Source organism: Sycon ciliatum, chromosome 1 (genome assembly GCF_964019385.1).
Source record: "Sycon ciliatum chromosome 1, ocSycCili1.1, whole genome shotgun sequence".
NCBI classification, from domain to species: Eukaryota; Metazoa; Porifera; class Calcarea; order Leucosolenida; family Sycettidae; genus Sycon; species Sycon ciliatum.
This window is the reverse complement of record NC_088643.1, coordinates 96,079,400-96,102,561: the sequence shown is the minus strand read 5'-3', so window position 1 is coordinate 96,102,561 and position 23,162 is coordinate 96,079,400. Positions and strand designations below refer to the sequence as shown.

Genomic DNA, 23,162 nt, shown 5'->3' with positions numbered 1-23,162 from the left:
TGGCTGAAAGAAGTGATGGTGTGCAAACAACTGGACATCAACTCTGAGTGTGAAACTCTTTGGATTAGTGTTGCTGCAAAGCTGGAATCTGACATCGACAAAGCCCGGCAGTCCTGCTCACACATTATTGTGGCAGGGGACTTCAATGCCCACAACCGGGAATGGCTTGGAAGTCCACGCACCTCGGCTGCTGGAGAAGCTGCAGAAGACATGTGCTGTGTACATGGTCTCCGACAACACGTCACCTCTGCCACTCGTGGAGAAAACATCCTTGACCTCGTCATGTCGGATGTGCCTGGAACTGTGTCTACCACCACCCAACCACCTCTTGGCAGATCAGACCATGCTGTTGTCATAGCCGACTTCCAGCTTACTGCATCTGTAGACCAACCCACCACTCGTACAGTATGGCGATACCAGCGTGCTGACTGGCCCCGCCTCTCTGCCTTCCTCCGGACTACTGACTGGGACACAATAATCGGCGACGACCCAAACATATCATGTGAGCTTCTGACCATGCGAATCACTGAGGGAATGCAGCGCTTTATACCATCCAAGGTCTTCAAGACCAGACCAAAGGACCCAATCTGGTGGACGCCAGAATGCTCTGCAGCAGTCGACAGAAAGCGCAATGCCTGGCGGAAATTCCGCGATGACCCCAGCAATGGAGCGCTCAAGTGTACATACAAGCTAGCACGCCTTGACTCAACAAAATGTCTAGCAAGAGCCAAAGCCAGACATATCGACCATGTCAAACAACGCCTCCGGACGGGCAGCCTGCAGGACAGAGAGTGGTGGAGCGTGATTAAACGAGTTGGAGGGCATGGCCGGGACAGCTCCATCCCAGTCCTGGTTGACCCCGATGGCATGGAATGCACCAAAAGCCACGAAAAGGCTAACGTCATCGGGAAGTACTTTGCCCAGAAGTGCAACCTAGACGATGACTTTGCAGAACAGTCGGGGCTGTTCCCGCATGTCTGCCGGCGCACCGCAAATACGCTTGCAACGTCCACTTCCGCCAAGCCAACGTACGCCGGATACTCCGAGCCCTGAATCGAAGTAAAGCCACAGGGCCTGATGCAGTACCCGCTAGAATGCTGAGAAAATGTGCCGACTCTCTGGCCCTGCCCCTATCCAAGCTGTTTACCCTGTGCTTCTGCAGTGGTCATCAACCTGCCATGTGGAAAGTTGCTAACGTCGTACCGGTACACAAGAAAGGCCCCAAGTCGAACCCCAGAAACTACCGACCGATATCACTACTGCCCATAATGTCTAAGTGTATGGAGTCCATCATGAACCGCAGCCTCTCCAACTTCCTGAAGAAGAATGACATCCTTTCTCACAGGCAGTTTGGCTTTCGCACTGGACTGGGAACCTCTGATCTGCTGATTGCTCTTCAGCATGAGTGGAGCCTTGCAGCTGCCGGTGGAGGCCTCGTCAGGGTCCTCGCAGTAGATATTGCCGGGGCCTTCGACAAGGTCTCGCACAACGGCGTCTTCCACAAGGCTGAGCGGTGCGGCATAAGTGGCCCCCTCCTTGCCTGGCTCCGGAGTTACCTGGCAGACCGCCACATCCACGTCGTCATAGGCGGCCAGTCTTCACCGACTCACCGAATCCAATCTGGCGTGCCGCAGGGCAGCATCCTCGGCCCCACCCTCTTCCTTCTGTACGTCAACGACGCAGAAGACCACCTGCCTGATGGGGCGAAGCTGGCTGTATACGCCGACACACAACTCTCTACAAGTGCATCACCACCCGACACAGACTGCCAGAAGAGACAGCAATCCTCCAGCATGCAGTAGACTCACTGGCAGCATGGGGAAGCAGGTGGAGGATCAAGTTCGAGCCCACAAAGTCGCAGGCATTGACCATCAGCCACCACCGCTCGCCAACCCCCCGAACGCAATACGCTTCCAAGGAGCAGTCGTGCCAGAAGTAGAGGAGCTCAAGCTTCTTGGCGTCACCTTCGACAGGCAGCTGGCATTCCGCAGCCATATCCGACAGCTTGCAGTACGCGGAGCCCAGCGGCTCGGCTTCCTCCGTAAGGCATCGGCTGTGCTAGACCCAAAGCACCGGGCAATCGTGTACCGTGGCTTTGTCCGCCCTGTGTTAGAGTATGGCATGCTGGTGTGGATGAGCGCAGCCCCACCACCTTGGCCCGCCTCACTGCCATCCAGCACCGTGCCCTGCACATAATTGGAGACGGATCATACCTCCCGAGCCTCGACATTCGCCGTACCGTAGCAGGGCTCTGCTTTCTGTACAAGCTGCACTTTGTGGAGGGTCCGGAAATGGTGAAAGCCATTCTGCCACCATCAGCAGCCGCACCGCAATGCCACATGTCTACCCGTGAGACAACCAGATCTGCAGCATATCATCCATCACAACTCAGCAGTATCCTTCCTCCTCAGTCACGAAACAACACGCTCCGCTCATTTCCCCACTCCCTCATCGCAACCTGGAATCAGCTCCCACCTGCCCTTCTGCAGTCTCCCCCTTCTCGTGGAGGTATGCACACCTTCAAGAAAAATGTCAACGACCACTTGCGGCGTAGCAAGTGGGAGTGGGCCACAGACAGGTTATGATCTGTCCATCGCAGCCAACACACCAGCCTAATTATACTGACCGCACTCCAGCTCCCTTCTACCCCCCTTTGATCCCCTTCGCTCAGCCTTAATATGCGATTATCAGTTCTCTCCATATTCCTACGGTGCACTGCTTTTACTATTGTTTTGTCCTATCTCAATCTCAAATTCTCCCCTTTATCGTTTGCAAAGCCGGTGCTTCCCTCTTGGATGCACATGTTTCTTTTCTCCTATGTATCGGCGCACAGGAGTAACGATGATTCCGAGACCTTTGGTCGGAGGAGTTACTTTTGCCCCGCCCCCACTTCCATCCAATATGCCACTGCCAACGCTGTGCAGCATCTAATGATTCTGTGGTATTCAGTAAAAACAAAATACTGTACTGGCAATAACGCGTAACGCAGGGGGGTGCGGCGTAACGCGCGACCAGGCTAGTGCGACAAATTTTCGTTGCGTTCGTAACGCGCGTCCGGCGGGGTGCGGCGATCTTTTCATTGCAAAAAAGGCTGAAAACTGTGAAAGCATGTGTACCGCGTGGTGAAAAGTTCAAAACTGGACGCAGCAGGAAGTCCTGCAATAGCAAAAAAAGGACTGCGGCAATATAGAAACCTGTGTAACGGCTCCTGTGCGACTTTGCATGTAACGCCCTGCGTGCGGCAAACATGTGCCAATGTAACGCTTCATGGCCTCACTGCGGCAACATATATTGTCAGTACGGTAATAATAAACTAATAAAGCAGGGCATTGATGCGTTTTCCCGTTGGGGACATAAGTGGAGGATCAAATTTGAGCCCTCCAAGACGCAGGCTATCTCTCTATAGGCCACCATCGCCAGCCCCGGGAGCTCCCTCGAGCAACATTTGACGGCACACCGGTCAGTGAAAAGAGTCGGCTGAAACTCCTGGGAGTCACCTTCGACGACACCCTGAGCTACTCCTTCCACCTCTGCTCCCTAGCTTCCCGTGCTAACCAGCAGATTGGCTTCCTGAAGCGAGCGTCTCCCATTCTGGACGCCGAGAGCCGCCAACGCGTCTACGACGGCTTTGTGCGACCCACACTCGAGTATTGCCCCTTAGTGTGGATGGGCTCACCCTCGTCCCATCTCAAGAAGCTGGACCAGATCCAGCGAAGGGCCCTCCACATCATCGGAGCAGGTACTTGGCTCCCTAGCCTGGCACACCGTAGCCTGGTAGCTGCACTTGCCTATACCTACAAGCTCTGCTATCTGGATGCATCCAGCCCTCTGAAGCAGATGCTGCCCAAACCAGCCACTCACCGTGCCCCCGAGACAAGACCTACCCGTCAGTCTTTCCAGCTGCAGGATTTCCATCCATACCAGATGACAACTGGCCTGCCTGCCAACACCCGGAATAGCTGCCTCCAAGGATTCCCTGCTTGCACCGTTGCAACGTGGAATGCCCTGCCACCAGACCTGTTCCACCGCCCACCCGCCCAGCCCCACATGCAAAGCTTCAAGAAAAAGGTGTACCGTCACCTTCTTGCTCAGGACTGGCTCTCTGCTACTGATGCCCTTTGAATCTGCTCGCCAACGCTTTCCCTGTTCTTGTTAGTGTTCAGCTGCTTACCGTATAACCCTGCTGCTATCATCACCAATATTCTGATTCTCATGCACATGTCCAGAACCTGTTATCCTTCGCGGCCCCCACCACCAAGAACACTGTGCCCTTCTATCTCCCAGCTCTCTCTCTCTCTCTCTCTCTCTCTCTCTCCCTCCCTCCCTTCCACCCTCCCTCCCTCCCTCCCTCCCTCCCCCCCCCCCCCTCCCTCCCTCCCTCCCTCTCTCCCTCTCTCTCTCTCTCTCTCTCTCTCTCTCTCTCTCTCCCTCCCTCCCTTCCACCCTCCCTCCCTCCCTCCCTCCCTCCCCCCCCTCCCTCCCTCCCTCCCTCTCTCCCTCTCTCTCTCTCTCTCTCTCTCTCTCTCTCTCTCTCTCTCTCTCTCTCTCTCTCTCTCTCTCTCTCTCTCTCTCTCTCTCTCTCGCATTCCAAACCCCCGAGGAAGGATCTCCTTCAAACATTTGAGGAGATCAACGCGCAGGAGCAGATTTTGAGGCTGAAGACTCTTCAGGTGCAAGGCAAGTGGTTGGAGTGGACATCGGTGATGTGGCAGGACCTCTCGTGGAAATCCCTTTTGTACGGTGGTACTGGTAAGGATTTGAAATTTCTTCTCGCATCAACCCTCGACGTGCTACCTTCTCCGACGAACCTACGCCGTTGGGGAAACACCGTAGTGGATCCGTACTGTAGTTTGTGCCGTGCCTGGGCCTGTACTACGCGCCACGTGCTTGGCGCTTGTCGCGTAGCGCTGGACCAGGGACGTTACACCTGGAGGCACGACAACGTACTCGGGGTCATCGTCAGGAACATGCATGAGGAGATTCGAATCCGCACTGCTGCAAACACCGTACAAACCGAAAATTCAAATGAGCTTGACTTCATCTCGTTTTGCAAGGCGGGAGAGAAGCCAGTTCGCGTTCAGCCCAGACGAAAGTTGGTTACGACTGATCTCCTGTCAGCGGCCTCAGACTGGAAACTTCTTGTCGACTCAGTTAGTGCAAAGATTTCTTTCCCTAGCTGTGTTGCACTTACCACCCTAAGGTCAGATATAGTTCTGTACTCTACGAGTCGTAGGATTGTATTCTGGATGGAGTTGACAGTTTGTGCTGAGGACAGATTCAGTGTCAGTAACTCGCGGAAGGACAGGCGGTATGCGGATCTGGCCGATCAATGCCGAGCAAACGGGTGGCAGGTCGTTTCTTTTTCGGTTGAGGTAGGTGTGCGTGGTTTCATCCCGGACTCTCTTCGGAGGGCTCTGAAAGCGCTTGGGTTTTCTAATCGAAGAATAAAATTTATTTGTAATTTGTGCAGTAAGACGTCTCTGCGAAGCAGCTACATCATCTGGTTGCGACGTCAACAAAAACACTGGTCGGAAGATCCACTTTTCTGAGGTACTGTATGTGGGGCTCTGTTTATTGAGGTGCGTTGAAATTTATTCTCTTTATCTTATTATTTCTTTTCTATAATTTCCCCATAGGAGTTCCTATCAGTTGCTGTGAACACCTTGAGTGGAGAGCGCTTGCTCGAGCGTTGAACCGGGTTCTTAATCCACCATACCCAGTTCGCAAGGCTGGGCGGGGTTGTGAGCAGGCTTTCATTTCATCTTTTCTTATTATTTCTTATTATTTCTGCTTTTCATCTCATTACAAAAATTCTGCGCTTTTTCTCCATCTGCGCATAAAATCTAGACTGACAACCTGCTTGTTAAATCATGCACCTGCTTTCAGGCGTAAAAACCCTGTTGTAGAGGTCTCAGTCCTCATTTGTTAGACTTACCTGTCTTTATAAATGTAACTTACTCTCTCTCTCTCTCTCTCTCTCTCTCTCTCTCTTGTTCAATGCACCACAATCTGATACAGTATGCTCTAACCCACTACAGCCTTCCTTTGCAATTCAGGAAATATATTTTTTCCTACTACGACAGTCTTTGCGCTTTCGTCGTACAACCACACACTCCCACCTTTAATTACAACATTGGTGTTTTCCAGGGGTGCCCCTTGTCCCCGGTCCTTTTCAATATTTGTTTCCAGCTTCTGCTGGACTCACTTGCAGCCCCTGAATTAAGTTGCCTCTCCTATGATCTCGCAATGGTGATGGTTGTGTTCAGGAGGGTCTAGTCGGCTAAAGAGCGCAGTGTAATAGTGGAGGTGACTCAACATTTTCTTCAATGGCCGAGAGCTCTGTCGCACCCTGTAATAATAATTACGATACGTGCGCCGTTGGCGTCAGAGCAAGAAGAGGGACAAGACGAGTCAGGGGACAATCCGGAGGACGCAATACCATACGACCAACTGTTTGTTTCTACCAGCGTTATTGTACCGTCGACACAGGTCTGACGACGATATACTGGGCGAATGCCGCGGGGCCTCCCAGCGTGTCAGCGGCAGTGGGTATTGGCAGATAACAAGGTAGCTTGCGGACAACATCGGTGGCATGAAGCCTAGTGACTGCCAAGCGTCTTGGCGCGACGGGCGAGCAGTACAGTGTCATGCCCCAGGGGCTGCTGTGGCTGTTGACGTCGGCGGGTCGTGAGGTGCGTTCGCAGGCCTTCATGGCGCTAGGACAACTGCAATACTAGTTAGTACACAGACTCTCACTAGCTACATAGTACTCTGATTCTGGCACGTTATTTCTGCATTGAATAGTGATTGATTTTCCGCGCCGAATTTCCGACGCTGCATGCATGTCCAATGCGCGTCAACAGTACTTCACACTTTCCTTTTCCCGCGTTATCACCTCAGCTATGCCAGTTTTGTATGTGGAAACCCCCTATATAATAGCAGCTTGGTCTATATTTGTAATCATTCAACATCTACCTTCACTGATGAGCTATGTATTAGCGAAACAGCTGTCTGAAGGAGTTTATCAATATCGTCTACGGAAGTGTCCTCGCAATGGTGATGGTTGTGTGCAGGAGGGTCTAGTCAGCTAAAGAGCGCAGTGTAATAGTGGAGGTGACTCAACATTTTCTCCTATGATATTAAATCTGCCCCTTTGCAAGTGTCCCAAAGAGCTTTTGCTGATGACCTAGGCCTCTATAGCAAATCTAGTGCAGGTTGTCAAAAACTCATTGCGGTCACGGAGGACTTTCTCTCGAGGACCCAATGTATGCAGGCGGCGCCACACAAATGCAAAAGCAGTGCAGCAAAGCTTGTAGATGGCCGGTACAAACCTTACGATCCCCGCCTGACGATGTCAGGGAGGAAGATCGCTTTCATTGACACCGAAGAGTTAAAGTTCCTGGGGCGAAGGCTGCATCTCCATGCTGATTGCTCTGAGCAGACCCAGCGGGAAGACATCCGTCAACTCACTGTATCTCTCATGCAAAAAGTAGATGGCTCTTGGCTTCAAGACCACCACAAGCTATGGCTTTACCACCATCTTGTAGTGCCCAAGCTTTCTTGGTCTTTCCAGGTTCTTGAACTTATACAAGGTTTTGTACGTGAACTGCACTTTATGTGTTTACCACCCCACTTTTGAAGAAATGGTCAGGCCTACCTCGATGCGCAAACTCTGCCATTCTTTTTATTGGCAGTCGCAAAAGCTTCGGCTTACGCCTCCACTAGCTTCCTACGGTGTGGAAAAAGTGCAAGTCCATCAAATGGCACATTCTTCGATCGAGTGGGGACGCGTGCATGAGGGCGTTGTACACTCTGCGTCGGAGTAAGGATGCGAAGCTGACAAAGCGGTATGCGGCGACAATAGAGCTGGAGTGTGCAGAGGCATCAGTAGGTTCAGGGACTCTCCGTCCACCAACATCGTCAAATCATCGTGCAGGGTTGGGTGCTCGTGCTCCGAAGCAGCATTCCAAACCCCCAAGGAAGGATCTCCTTCAAACATTTGAGGAGATCAACGTGCAGGAGCAGATTTTGAGGCTGAAGACTCTTCAGGTGCAAGGCAAGTGGTTGGAGTGGACATCGGTGATGTGGCAGGACCTTTCGTGGAAATCCCTTTTGTACGGTGGTACTGGTAAGGATTCGAAATTTCTTCTCGCATCAACCCTCGACGTGCTACCTTCTCCGACGAACCTACGCCGTTGGGGAAACACCGTAGTGGATCCGTACTGTAGTTTGTGCCGTGCCTGGGCCTGTACTACGCGCCACGTGCTTGGCGCTTGTCGCGTAGCGCTGGACCAGGGACGTTACACCTGGAGGCACGACAACGTACTCGGGATCATCGTCAGGAACATGCGTGAGGAGATTCGAATCCGCGCTGCTGCAAACACCGTACAAACCGAAAATTCAAATGAGCGAAAATTCAAATGAGCTTGACTCGTTTCGCAAGGCGGGGGAGAAGCCAGTTCGCGTTGAGCCCAGACGAAAGTTGGTTACGACTGATCTCCTGTCAGCGGCCTCAGACTGGAAACTTCTTGTCGACTCAGTTAGTGCAAAGATTTCTTTCCCAAGCTGTGTTGCACTTACCACCCTAAGACCAGATATAGTTCTGTACTCTACGAGTCGTAGGATTGTATTCTGGATGGAGTTGACAGTTTGTGCTGAGGACAGATTCAGTGTCAGTAACTCGCGGAAGGACAGGCGGTATGCGGATCTGGCCGATCAATGCCGAGCAAACGGGTGGCAGGTCGTTTCTTTTTCGGTTGAGGTAGGTGTGCGTGGTTTCATCCCGGACTCTCTTCGGAGGGCTCTGAAATTTATTTATTTATTTATTTATTTCTGCACCTCGTGGCATGTCAAGACAGCCAATTGAATTGAGGAGAGGGTGAGACCAACCACGGAAGAAGAGAAAAAAAGAAAATGAAGAGCACGTACAGAAAGTGGGAAGGGATTATTTATTATTATTATTGCAAATAACGCTGAGTAATTACACGAATGCATAAAAACCAGCATTTGCTTCCGGGAAGGATTCACAAATATAAGACAAAAACACCATGGCTCAATGTAACTGCACATACGAAAAGCAGCTTCTATTGTCAAGTTCGAGTGGCAATGTCAGAAAGACGGTAGACTGTTCGTGCATGATGTTCACCCTGCAGGGGATAAGTCAAGGACGCGGCTCGGCAGAGGAAGATGAGTGCCGCGGGGTGCCATTCCACCGTGACATATCCCCTGCCAACTGCCGCAGCTGATTAAGGCCTCTAAGCGTGCCCAGGCGAATGCCGAGTCGGGCTAGGCAGTCCTGAGAAAGAGCTGAGAGGAGAGTTGTCCTGGGTCGTCCCAGTCGACCGCGCAGGCTCGCGGTGGCTGAAAACTCTAACATGCGCTGTGGGGGAGAGCTCTTCTGCATTCTCAGTACGTGACCAAGGAACTCCCAACGCCGTTGGTCAATCTCGAGCGAAATTGGTGCTGGGCCGCAGATGTCGTACAGATGCTTGTTGGTAATTGTGTTCGGGAACTTAACACCAGCCATTGTTCTCATATGCCTTCGATGAAAGGTGTCAATCCCTCTGGTGGTGGCATCTGTGAGACCCCATGTCGCACAGTTGTACAACAGCACTGGCTTCACATAGGTATTGCACAGCGCAACTCTAAGCAGTAGTGAGGTAGATTGATGCTTGAAGAGTGCGTACAACGAACAGAATGCCTGGGTTGCTAGGGCCTTTCTGGCTTGGACATCTTGCTCTGAGCCTAGCCGTGATCCCAGCAACTTCGCATTTCTCCATGCTTCGGAACCACGCTCCTCCAGATCATCAGCCATGTATATCTTTGTTCGTTCAGTTTTGGAGGTATTAACGGTGAGGTTATGGATTAGCAACTTACAAAGCAATGGGATGCTCAGCGAGCTATGCAGCGGAAGTGGGGACTGTGACTTTGTTTACTGGGAGATACTGAAGTGCTGTCTGACGAGGGTACGAAATTTGGGCATGAAAGCGCTTGGGTTTTCTAATCGAAGAATAAAATTTATTTGTAATTTGTGCAGTAAGACGTTTCTGCGAAGCAGCTACATCATCTGGTTGCGACGTCAACAAAAACACTGGTCGGAAGATCCACTTTTCTGAGGTACTGTATGTGGGGCTCCGTTTATTGAGGTGCGTTGAAATTTATTCTCTTTATCTTATTATTTCTTTTCTATAATTTCCCCATAGGAGTTCCTATCAGTTGCTGTGAACACCTTGAGTGGAGAGCGCTTGCTCGAGCGTTGAACCGGGTTCTTAATCCACCATACCCAGTTCGCAAGGCTGGGCGGGGTTGTGAGCAAGCTTTCATTTCATCTTTTCTTATTATTTCTGCTTTTCATCTCATTACAAAAATTCTGCGCATTTTTTCTCCATCTGCGCATTAAATCTAGACTGACAACCTGCTTGTTAAATCATGCACCTGCTTTCAGGCATAAAAACCCTGTTGTAGAGGTCTCAGTCCTCATTTGTTAGACTTACCTGTCTTTATAAATGTAACTTACTTTGTAAAAAAAAATAAAAATAAAAAGATCATTCGTTCCTGAAAGCACTTTGCAACAACACTTTGGTAGATTTTCGGCAATTCTCAAAGGAACACTCCAAAATCGGCGAAAAAAAATTTCACAGTTTGCATGAGACTCGGTTTATCTATAAAGAGGCCGAGTTATCCGCATCCGTAGGAACGCCACCACCCTTCAAGGACTAAGGCGCAGATACAGCTCCTAAAGCGGTGGGAGGTGAGTAGATCAGCTCACCAGCATGTGGTCAAAGACCGACAATCCCATTCACTGCATCCATGTGTTTCCTCGTGCCAGGCCATGAGTTCCCAATTAACTGTGGGTCGCAGCACGGCTGGAAAAATCTTTCCGCTTCCAAGCAGGACTTGAACCTGGTACCCTCTGTTTCTCAATCATGGTCTTAGACCATCCCACTATGCCTGCCTCGGCGAAAAGCCTAGCGATATTTCGATGAGTGTCGTTTTCCGCGAATTTTTCGGCCGGCTGATTTGGGGAAAGCCTAGTTGAATGGACATATCTGTACAGCACGTATCACATGATCAGGGTGTGTCAGATATTCCCAGCAGATCAGCTTAAAGGGGAAGTATACCCTAATATCAAATGTTCACCAGTTGTAGTCTTCGGGGTGCTGAGTCAAATGGTCTTGGTCCGAGGACGCTGAGACGCTCCCTTCCTCCTTTATTCCCAATCGAACTCGCGCACTTCCACCGAAACTGGGTGACTGCGCCCTACTAGATAGGGATTTGAATGGAAAAAGTCACTAAAAACGCCGTTTCGTTCTTATGAAAGCACGGATGACCGCGATTGGTCCATATGTTGTAGTCTTTTGGCCGCTGGGTCGACTGGTTTTGGTCCGAAAAGGCTGCGATGTAGCGTTCGGCCCTTATTCCCAATCGAACACGGTTGAGTAAGCGCTTACGTGCTCATGCGTACACCAGTCGCCTGGTCACCGTGCCTGCAGGCTACAATTTTCACATCAAGGTTCAACTCAAAGGTTAAAAGCAGGGAGTCATAAGAGGCTTTTACGACTCGCTGGTTCAAAGGTTCAACTCGAGTGACATAAACGGGCCCAACCAGGCTGTAAATGAGCACGTGACCGCTTACTCAACCGTGTTCGATTGGGAATAAGGGCCAAACGGTGCATCGCAGCCTTTTCGGACCAAAGCCAGTCGACACAGTGGCCAAAAGACTACAACATATGGGCTAATCGCGGTCATCTGCGCTTTTATAAGAGCGAAACGGCGTTTTTAGTGACTTTTCCATACAAATCCCTATCTAGTAGGGCGCAGTCACCCAGTTTCGGTGGAAGTGCGCGAGTTCGATTGGGAATAAAGGAGGAAGGGAGCGTCTTAGCTTCCTCAGACTGGTGAAAATTTGATTTTAGGGTATACTTCCCCTTTAATTAATTCGGACCCCGGATATCCGAAACCAAAATCCAAGCTGGGTTTGACGGCAGGGCAACCGTCATTGATATCTTGCTGCATCATTTGCCCAAAAGAAAAGAGAAAGAGTGGGTACTATCGCTATAATTGTACTTGTCATTGCATGCGTGTTATGTGAATGTATAAGTACATGAATGTGTTCACAATGTCAAGAGACAATGTCAAGAGACTTTTCAACAGAATTTGGGAGCATTGAAGTGAGATTCTAGCCTTTCACTTCAGTCTGCTTGGTGAACCGTGAAATTCCACATATTTGGGAGTACAATAATAAACTGTTGGGTTCTCGTCTGGGGTCAGTGGAACACATTGAAGCACGTGTAACAGCAGCGAACTGGGCATTTTCCAGTGTATCATGGAAACGCCATACCCAGCAGTCCCGCTTAAAGGGGCACTCCGGCTTCATTTTCGACGCCGAGTTTTCGATGGCAAGACGAAGGTAGGTGAAAGAGAAGACCCCTCGAACAAGAACGAGTCTCCAGAAGCGATCGAGTCGAGCGGGAAGACGACTTTTGAATTTCGCCGAGCGAGCGCTGATGACGTAATGAGGGATTAGCTTGCCGGTGGAAATGCACCTACGCACATACATTTCACATACTTTTTGGCCAATTTTCAATCGAAGAGGAGGTTGTTTTCTATGTTCTCCCAACGTTGTGAGCGATCCCGTCTTCTATACCCTTCCAGGTATCCTGAGGGTCCTTCAGAGGAGAATTTATCTCCAGCAAAGCGTTGTTGATCCGCTAAATTCGTCTCGAGACATATTCACCCAGTACTGATAAATGTAGAATGTTGAATCTGTGATATTTTGTTGACGATGGAGAGAGAGGCTGATAGCCGCCGTCGCAGGGAGAGTGAAGCTGCTGGAAGTAACAACGGGGAGCCCATTAGCATCACATGAGGACCCAGACTTCAAAGCAGCTTGACGGAATCGGGGAGTACAGACTATTTGTCTCGCCGTTTTAGTGAATTTTATGATCAGGAAACTATTCGATCAGGATCCCTTCCACAAGATGTGAAGTACAGGTGATTTCTGAACTTGATGATATGGAGACCGACCAGTGGACCTACAAACAACGTGTACCTGCAGGAAATTCACCCAAGCCTGCTGCTATCCTCTTCAGTGGCTGTTGTCTTTCAGTAAAAAATTAATATATTCACTTCTCAACATACTTCTGCATGGCAGCAAGAAGGTGTGCTATGGAATTCAACGCCACATTCTTCGCCCAGCTGTGGATGAAGCATGGCCAAGTCATGGGCAGTACTGTACATATACTTGTAACAGAAGAGAAATTGAAGTTCATTTGTGATGGGAAGTTTGACAGCCCCAGTGACCGAGTCAAGCATTGCTATGTACTTTTGCCGCTGCAAAAATTACAGAAGAATCCGACATGGTCTTGGATTATGCACATGGATACTACCGGTATACCAGAAATAATGGTGGCATGAACCATTGTGGAATGGGACAGCTCACGGAGAATACTGGAGTAGCGCAAATATCTGTAGGTGATTGTAAAATAGTCCTGTTCTGGCTGATAGCTTCGGCCTGCTGCGCCGGTCCATGCACAATGATGGGAACATGCATTTCTGTTTTCTACATATTTGCCAGCTATTTTTCTATGGCATTACAGTTGCAGGTCCCTTGTATAGAAATATTTTCACCCCCCCCCCCCCTCCCCGTCCCATATACCCACTCAATATGAACTAACAATTTCACTGTTGGACTCAGATAGAGGGCCAATGATTAATTTACAGCAAAGAAAAGGACCAGGGAACTACAAGTAACGCTATAATGTCCACTAACAATTTCACTGTATTTGGAATAATTTGCTTGATACCCTGAGAACTCTGAAACTTTGCAACACTGTGGATTATCCGTGGATACAACATTTATGGAAGGAAAAATGGAATAATTTCCAACACATTGTTCAAATAATTAGAGCCCTGAATTATTGAGATTGTGAGCACATTCCAAACAGCACTCCACACCTTTATAAGCGGTGGCAATCGTTAGGAATAGGTCATGAGTTGTCAGAGTGATCAATTATATAAGAGAAGGCTTTGTTTGTCTAATCGACGGCTCGTTTGAAGTCAGAGTTGTTTCCGTCGACTTGATTCTAGACAGTAGTCGAAGGAGTACTATGAAGTATACACCAGACGCAGGGGCGTAGCACCCGCTACGACTGGTACGACCATGGCCGTACCACTTTTCGAAAAGTGTGGTCCGTCTGGAACGTGCAAAACCGTAATAAAAAAATCAGGATCCATCGATGCATACAATCATATAGCAATAAAAACTGCTTTATGGCAGTTTTCTAAAAAAAAGTTATTGTGTTCTAGTCCATGGATCCCGTCTAAAAAGTAAGAAATTAACGAAATGTGATAGCCGAAAATTAAAATTTCACACAAAACCTCACAATAATCACAACACTTGAAGTGCTGCTTTCCACACTAAACTTGTACTGCACCAACAATTGGCAACATGCAGTCATGCATGCATAGGAAAGAGGATCACGAGGGGAAAAGGTCTTCTACAATGTAGCTTTTCATTCTGTGTGTGATTATTGTGAGGTTTTGTGTGAAATTTTAATTTTCGGCTATCACATTTCGTTAATTTCTTACTTTTTAGACGGGATCCATGGACTAGAACACAATAACTTTTTTTGAAAACTGCCATAAAGCAGTTTTTATTGCTATAATTTCTTTTGTTTTTTCTGTCACCAATCAATGGAATGCCCTACATGTATATGCTATATCAATATGTAAATGATGGCCATCACATCATATCAATACCGTATTATACGCATTGATGTGCAAGCCTTTTCTTGTAGAAAATGGCACTAGCATGTAACAGTACATAATTATGTTCTTCTGCGAGGAAACATGTGAGTAGTGGTGGACCGTGGTGATACTTTTTTTATTATTATACGGAGGTCATTCTGTGCATGTTGCTGTGGCAGAATTTCATGACTCTGTCATAAAATTGTCTTGCCTTTCAGATATTTCAGATTTATTTGAGAAATGTAACCAGGTGCGTGTCGCAGATGGTTTTGTTGATTCTGTGTTTATAATGGTTTATAATCATGGGTTATCGTGATAAGGTCATCCTGCATCATATTGCACTGAAATCGTAATCCTGTTGATGTCGATACAACTTTTGGAAGTAGTTCAATGACTTCAAACTGTTAGTCCACGATTTTCTAAAACAACACAGCAAAGGAGGAACAATAAACACGGATTAAAATGTAAACAAATACATTGCCGAGTCCGACACCTCGTTCCAACAACTACACTGATCCTGAGGAGAAAAGGGGCAAGGCTATGGTTGGAGGTACTGAGAGATAAACAAGGCACTCCATAATAATAAAATCTTACACATCTTTTGGTGAGTATGAATGATATCCAGTCGAACCTCTTTAGGACGAACACCAAGGGACCGATGGTATCTATTATGTGAGTTTGTCTTAACCTATTTATAACTAGTGAATACAATTATTTCTCCAAAAGACATACGAATAGATTTCTTCTACAGCGAAAGATTCTAAGCCACACCGACTCGTCTCGTATGAAACAAATGAGTCACTGAACCTTTCTTTAGCAACATGACGGCAACTGAAACAGCAACAGAGAAAGTACGATACATGTACAGCACATTCTTGCAGGTACGAGGTGGTTTGGCTTTTTTTAACATGGTTGTAAAATGACGTTTTTTCAGTCACTTCTAGACAAGCTACGTCCAAATGAATTGTTGCAAGTGGAAGTGCTATCCTTCATGCCCGTTGTGTCCAAGAATGGGAATGATTCCACTTTGGAAAGTGTCTTGAATCATGTCCTACTTTCATTGTATTCTCAGGATTCAAATAATTGGTGTCATTTTTTAACAAATTTGTAAAATGGCATCACAAACTGGGATATTCGGTCATCAATGTTCTGAAGTTGATAGATATCACTTCAAGGATTGCTAGTGGATGAAATTAATCTATCAACAGAGGAGTGAACTGCATTGTATGCTGCGAAACCCGTGTTTTTGTATTTGTAACTAGTGGCTGTGTTATACGGTGGAATTGGATAGATAGCATAGCATCGCAGCGATGTTTTCGTTCTCACAGAGTGTATTCCGTGACCTACTGTTCTTCATTACTGTCTCTAGTGATGGCAAGACGGCCTGACGTCGTCCAAAGGCCCTGCGGAAGCAATTCACTGCCCTCCTCGTCCATTCAGGGGCTTATTTTACACATTTTACACAAAACAGCAAAGCACCCACCACTAGGTATACCAACGTGGCAGGGAGAATTAAATTATATGCACCAAATTTTCTGGTCAATGTTGATCAACGATAAACTGGCTCTCATTTGCCACCACCCATGTTTCGATACAGCCATCCAGAGCAGAGAAACAGCCAGAAGAAAAGCAAATTTTACACATTTGTTAAAAAATGCCAAATGTTAAAAAAAGCCAAATCACCTCGTACTACAAACAGATTGCAGATCGTAATTTTTGCTTTGGCGACACGCAACTTTATTTGGGGCAGTGCAATCTCGGCGGTACTCACAAATCAAACAGCCCAGACTCGAGTAAACAAATCCATTCATACAAGTACGAGATTTTCACGAGACGAGACTGCACCCATTGGCTTGTTTCGTATGAAGCAAACAAGTCACTGAACCTCCATAATGGAGATTTTCCCTGATATGCGAATTTATTTTGCATACTCGGTCAATGGGTCCTTGAACCTTCCCTCCAGATTGGGAACTGCCAACGATAGTATGCCACTGACCAGTGCCTTACTTGTAACGTACCAATGTACAATGAACAGGAGTATTTCGACAACACATCTAAGCCTCAGCAGCAACATAAGCCTTACCGTCAAGAAGGTGAACTGGCGTTCTTCGCACACTGTAGGCAAGGGCAAAGAGATAAAATGGATCTAAATCCGAATAAAATCAGCACACGTTTCCGTAAATGAAAGGGTGAGCATAAGCAAATGAATCGAAGGAAACTGGTCAACTCAGAGATCACCTGTCATTGAGTATTCCGTAAAAGGAGGCCTCGGCAGCGGAAAAGCTAAATTTAGAAAGGAGATCCTGTCAGCTTTTCCATTATTTATTGCATTCCGCCCAAAATCAGCACACTTTTCGTAAATGAAAGAGTCAACACAAGCAAATGAATCAAAGGGAACTGGTCAACTCACCTGTCATTGAGTAATATTCCGCGAAAGGAGGTCTCAGCAGCGCCGAAACGAAATAAGCCAGGCCAGGAGACGAAATATCCGAAACAGCTCATGCAAGAAGCAGTTCCAAAGAAGGAAGTTCCTCGTGCATGCACATCCGAAAAGGCACCAACAAAAAGTCTGCAATGCACACGCATGCGGCCAGCCGGCCGCGCGATGGTAGGAGCCATGGAGTAGCTCCCTGGTCCAGGACCAGGTACCGAGCATCTTACGTAGAAACTTACGTAGCTACGTAGACAACGTGTCTGAATAGCGGTGTCGTTAGGTAGCGCCATGTGAACACAATAATAGAAAAGCTGACCTGTGACAGGATCGCTTTTCTAAATAATGTATTGTATGCGCATCAGACTTTGACCATTTTCTAGACTCGTACTCGTAGATCTGTTATGCATCTGCAGTCGTACTGAGTACTGTACTCGACTCGACTGCACACTGGGCCTGAAGTGTGCCAGAAGTTCCAAGAACGCAGGATTTTGTGTCTTTTTTACAAAATTTTCCCGCGGGAGGTCCCCCGGACCCCCCTCCAACACGGCCTTCGGCCGCACCGACCTTTGGTCGTACCACTTCCAAAACCCCTCCTACGCCCCTGAGACGTAGTCTGTGAGGTATCTCGTGAGAATTCTGTGGGTACACATCAGGTATCAGCCTTGACAAGATGGCTCCTCTCTCTTTCTTGCAAGCCTGTTTAGCTGGACTGTGGCTCCAGCGATTCCCTTCTCAGAGCAGAAACCATACCCACTGCGGTCAATACATATTGGACAGACCTGTGTGCACAACAGAAATAGTGAAGAGAAATCTCTCAGCTCATGAACAATTTGAAGTTTGAACTGCCGTTGTTTGTGGTCATCAGTATGAACCTATCGACTATAACTATAATGTGCAAAAACCTCTATAACTACAGCTGTGGGCATGGAATTATAAAGCATCTAACTTAGGGAACTGCCAATTCTGGTCTGAGTTGCGTTCGAGGCCTGCAATTCATGATGGCTATCGTATGTTGCATTGACCAGAGATCATGTAAAACTTTCTAATGCCACACTGAAACGCGCACCGCTTCGAGTACTATGATATCCCCCACCAAATGGGCATACGTTCTTGGGGTGGCAGGCGTCACCATTCTTCATGCCTGGATCAGATTTCATTGACCCCAACTGTCATGAAGAATCATTTTTACTTCGACTGGATTTTAGCACAAGTTGTAGAACTTTAGAATCAATTTTGTTGTATTTGGGCAACCATTTCTCTACCAACGCTCTATTTGGAAAATAGAATTTTTTTACCCACATCTACCCAAATCGGAATACAGTGATCGCGCATTCAGTACTACACAGAAATTTAGAAAACGCCAGGGAATAGGAATTTGCTAAAGAGAACTCCAGGCCATAGCATGCCATGCCATGGGTACTAGTGTACGAACAAAAACAAGAAAAACTCACCAGCATAAGTGTAGTAATTCATGTTGGTGTAATATTCACGATACACAACGAGGGAAATAGTCAGCACCCTCCGATTTGGTCAAGCTGCTTTGAAGTCTGGGTGCTCATGTGATGCTAACGGGCTCCCCGCTGTTACTTCCAGCAGCTTCACTCTCCCTGAGACAGCGGCTTATTAGCCTCTCTCTCCATCGTCAACAATTATCACAGATTCAACATTCTACATTTATCAGTACTGGGTGAATATGTCTCGAGACGAATTTAGCGGATCAACAACGCTTTGCTGGAGATAAATTCTCCTCTGGAGGACCCTCAGGATACCTGGAAGGGTATAGAAGACGGGATCGCTCACAACGTTGGGAGAACATAGAAAACAACCTCCTCTTCGATTGAAAATTGGCCAAAAAGTATGTGAAATGTATGTGCGTAGGTGCATTTCCACCGGCAAGCTAATCTCTCATTACGTCATCAGCGCTCGCTCGGCGAAATTCAAAAGTCGTCTTCCCGCTCGACTCGATCGCTTCTGGAGACTCGTTCTTGTTCGAGGGGTCTTCTCTTTCACCTACCTTCGTCTTGCCATCGAAAACTCGGCGTCGAAAATGAAGCCGGAGTGCTCCTTTAAGCATGTTCAACTGTCTCATTTTGCCAGTTCTCCTATATAACTGCGCGCTATGGACTCTAACAAAAGCCTTAGAAAGCAAAATTGATGTGTGGCACCGCCGTAAACTCAGATACATACTTGAAATCATCTTTCCCAATAAAATTTCGAATAATGCTCTTTATGCTAAAACTGCTCAATGGCCAATAAGTGCAGTCTGTAGACGCCGGCGCATATTATGGCTTGGACATGTCATTCGCGAAGGGAAGGACGCTGTGTCCTACAAAGCCCTTCACATGGCAATGTATATAACAGATATAAAGAAGCCCAGAGGTCGCCCAGTGACCAGATGGGTAGACAACATTAGGAATGACCTTTTACTTCTCAATATGTCTCTTTTGGAAGCGGAGCAACTTGCCTCAGACAGAACGCACTGGCTCGACGTTGTCGACAGATGCATGACCCTCATTTGATTTTTCATATGAGCTATATGCGTGCTGTATTAATATTATTATAATAACAGTGAAGCTGAGGTACACGTATCACTACATCAAACAAGCGAAGACAGATTTTAGTCTTACATCGAGGTGAGTATCGGCAAGCCATGGAAGGCATCGTACTCTATTGTATGAATCCGATTCCAGTTTAAATCACTGCCACAGAGAAAAAGAAGGAAACATTTTAAAGGTGTGATTCAGTCATAATGGCTCAGTGAGGGTAGAACAATACGCTCAGTGAGGGTAGAACAATACGCTCAGTGAGGGTAGAACAATACGCTCAGTGAGGGTAGAACAATACGCTCAGTGAGGGTAGAACAATACGCTCAGTGAGGGTAGAACAATACGCTCAGTGAGGGTAGAACAATACGCTCAGTGAGGGTAGAACAATACGCTCAGTGAGGGTAGAACAATACGCTCAGTGAGGGTAGAACAATACGCTCAGTGAGGGTAGAACAATACGCTCAGTGAGGGTAGAACAATACGCTCAGTGAGGGTAGAACAATACGCTCAGTGAGGGTAGAACAATACGCTCAGTGAGGGTAGAACAATACGCTCAGTGAGGGTAGAACAATACGCTCAGTGAGGGTAGAACAATACGCTCAGTGAGGGTAGAACAATACGCTCAGTGAGGGTAGAACAATACGCTCAGTGAGGGTAGAACAATACGCTCAGTGAGGGTAGAACAATACGCTCAGTGAGGGTAGAACAATACGCTCAGTGAGGGTAGAACAATACGCTCAGTGAGGGTAGAACAATACGCTCAGTGAGGGTAGAACAATACGCTCAGTGAGGGTAGAACAATACGCTCAGTGAGGGTAGAACAATACGCTCAGTGAGGGTAGAACAATACGCTCAGTGAGGGTAGAACAATACGCTCAGTGAGGGTAGAACAATACGCTCAGTGAGGGTAGAACAATACGCTCAGTGAGGGTAGAACAATACGCTCAGTGAGGGTAGAACAATACGCTCAGTGAGGGTAGAACAATACGCTCAGTGAGGGTAGAACAATACGCTCAGTGAGGGTAGAACAATACGCTCAGTGAGGGTAGAACAATACGCTCAGTGAGGGTAGAACAATACGCTCAGTGAGGGTAGAACAATACGCTCAGTGAGGGTAGAACAATACGCTCAGTGAGGGTAGAACAATACGCTCAGTGAGGGTAGAACAATACGCACAGTGAGGGTAGAACAATACGCTCAGTGAGGGTAGAACAATACGCTCAGTGAGGGTAGAACAATACGCTCAGTGAGGGTAGAACAATACGCTCAGTGAGGGTAGAACAATACGCTCAGTGAGGGTAGAACAATACGCTCAGTGAGGGTAGAACAATACGCTCAGTGAGGGTAGAACAATACGCTCAGTGAGGGTAGAACAATACGCTCAGTGAGGGTAGAACAATACGCTCAGTGAGGGTAGAACAATACGCTCAGTGAGGGTAGAACAATACGCTCAGTGAGGGTAGAACAATACGCTCAGTGAGGGTAGAACAATACGCTCAGTGAGGGTAGAACAATACGCTCAGTGAGGGTAGAACAATACGCTCAGTGAGGGTAGAACAATACGCTCAGTGAGGGTAGAACAATACGCTCAGTGAGGGTAGAACAATACGCTCAGTGAGGGTAGAACAATACGCTCAGTGAGGGTAGAACAATACGCTCAGTGAGGGTAGAACAATACGCTCAGTGAGGGTAGAACAATACGCTCAGTGAGGGTAGAACAATACGCTCAGTGAGGGTAGAACAATACGCTCAGTGAGGGTAGAACAATACGCACAGTGAGGGTAGAACAATACGCTCAGTGAGGGTAGAACAATACGCTCAGTGAGGGTAGAACAATACGCTCAGTGAGGGTAGAACAATACGCTCAGTGAGGGTAGAACAATACGCTCAGTGAGGGTAGAACAATACGCTCAGTGAGGGTAGAACAATACGCACAGTGAGGGTAGAACAATACGCTCAGTGAGGGTAGAACAATACGCACAGTGAGGGTAGAACAATACGCTCAGTGAGGGTAGAACAATACGTGGACACTTTAAAATGTTGTGGTCTAAACTCAACTTCTTCAACAAAACTTGAAACCCATCATAGACAAATTGAGGAACGGTCATTTTCATACTTGTCACGCATGTTAGGTTTTCTCGCACTTACACCTTGTGTTATTGTTTCTATGTGTATAGGTCACGCGTTTTCCTTGCGTTGGTTTTAGCTATCTTCGTCTTTGCCCTGTTGCATCACCACTCTACTGTACTTAATCCACTGTTCTTGTTCCTTTGCCTTTGCCTGAATTTCACCTGAGGAGAAGGCTTGAGAGCATACTCGTGAAAACTCTCAAGATGTTGGCAAAGAGCCTGAAGTGTGATTTCTCCTTAGTATCAATTCATTCTTGTCTCCGAGGAAACTGATTATAATACTGTTGGGTACGAAGAGGAGTCATACTCCCAAGACAGAACGGACAATGGGAACAGGTACGTGGAACAACATGTATTGTGGGAGGCGAATAGATGGAGACAAGAACGAACGAAATGACTACGTTATGAAAGAGTGAGCGAGATCGAGTGAGGCCGGCAAGATAAAGGGCCTGGGTAGCTATGGCAAACATGTGCGCGCAAGTAGCTACCCAGGCCGACGGAACAAAAGGTGACAAAAGGAGACAAAAGGTGAGTACGAGAGTGCATGCAGGCCAGCTTGGAAAAGGCTGTAGAACGTACGGGAGGAAGTACCTAACAATATTAAAACTGTAGAAAGGAAAAGGACATATTTATACGAGTTAAGAGTAACTCTCCATCACTGTAACCAGATACCAGATTATTGGCTCAACATCCGAGTTTCAAATAAATAAAACTACATTTTTGTAGTTTTGTGCAACCGTTTTAGTAGTTATAAACAAGATATTACAACAATAAGAGGACAGAGAAAACACTTTCTCTGTCCTCTTATTGTTTGAACCAGCTCTGCCTCTCGGTATTGAGCACTCTCTTGGACAGCCTGGAACCTCTCTGTTTTAAACAAGATATTATTGAGTCACAAGGTGCAATAGTTAGCACAACACTGACTGATGTGCTACATGTACTGACATTCAACGACCTGAGGAAGCTCTATTACGTCTCAAATGCGCAAACCAACAGCCTTCCAACTTGGAATGTTCTACGCTAACAAATATCATGAGAAAGGGGAAGGTGCGTGCACTCAAGACGGTCATCTTCCCCTTTCAATTCCCGCCTTCCCCTCTATATTCCGTTTAAATAATTATAGTAACCACATGTCGATTCAGCTTGTCTTCTTGACTAAGATTTTGAGATGCGCTGTGTACTCACATGCCAACCAGAAACTCCAGGCCAACGAAGGTGCTTCGTTGCAGAATATCAAATTGGTTGTCATATAATTTCCTGCAAACCAATCAGTATCATCCATCACAGAGAAGCCAAAGTGAGTAA

At 47.4% G+C, this 23,162-nt stretch overlaps 1 protein-coding gene across 6 annotated transcripts in view; it reads right to left on the bottom strand.

The window, feature by feature from the left end:
- LOC135806684 (uncharacterized) overlaps positions 1-23,162 on the bottom strand; it is an 86,911-nt gene that overhangs the window by 45,278 nt on the left and 18,471 nt on the right. For 5 of the 6 annotated variants that reach the window (XM_065320915.1, XM_065320917.1, XM_065320914.1 and 2 more), the window contains 2 exons: positions 23,043-23,114; positions 19,810-19,881 (listed from right to left, as the gene is read on the bottom strand). In XM_065320915.1, coding sequence (XP_065176987.1) covers positions 19,810-19,881; positions 23,043-23,114 — 144 coding nt within the window. The remainder of the gene's footprint in view (positions 1-19,809; positions 19,882-23,042; positions 23,115-23,162) is intronic. The other variant, XM_065320919.1, reaches the window with a different exon arrangement.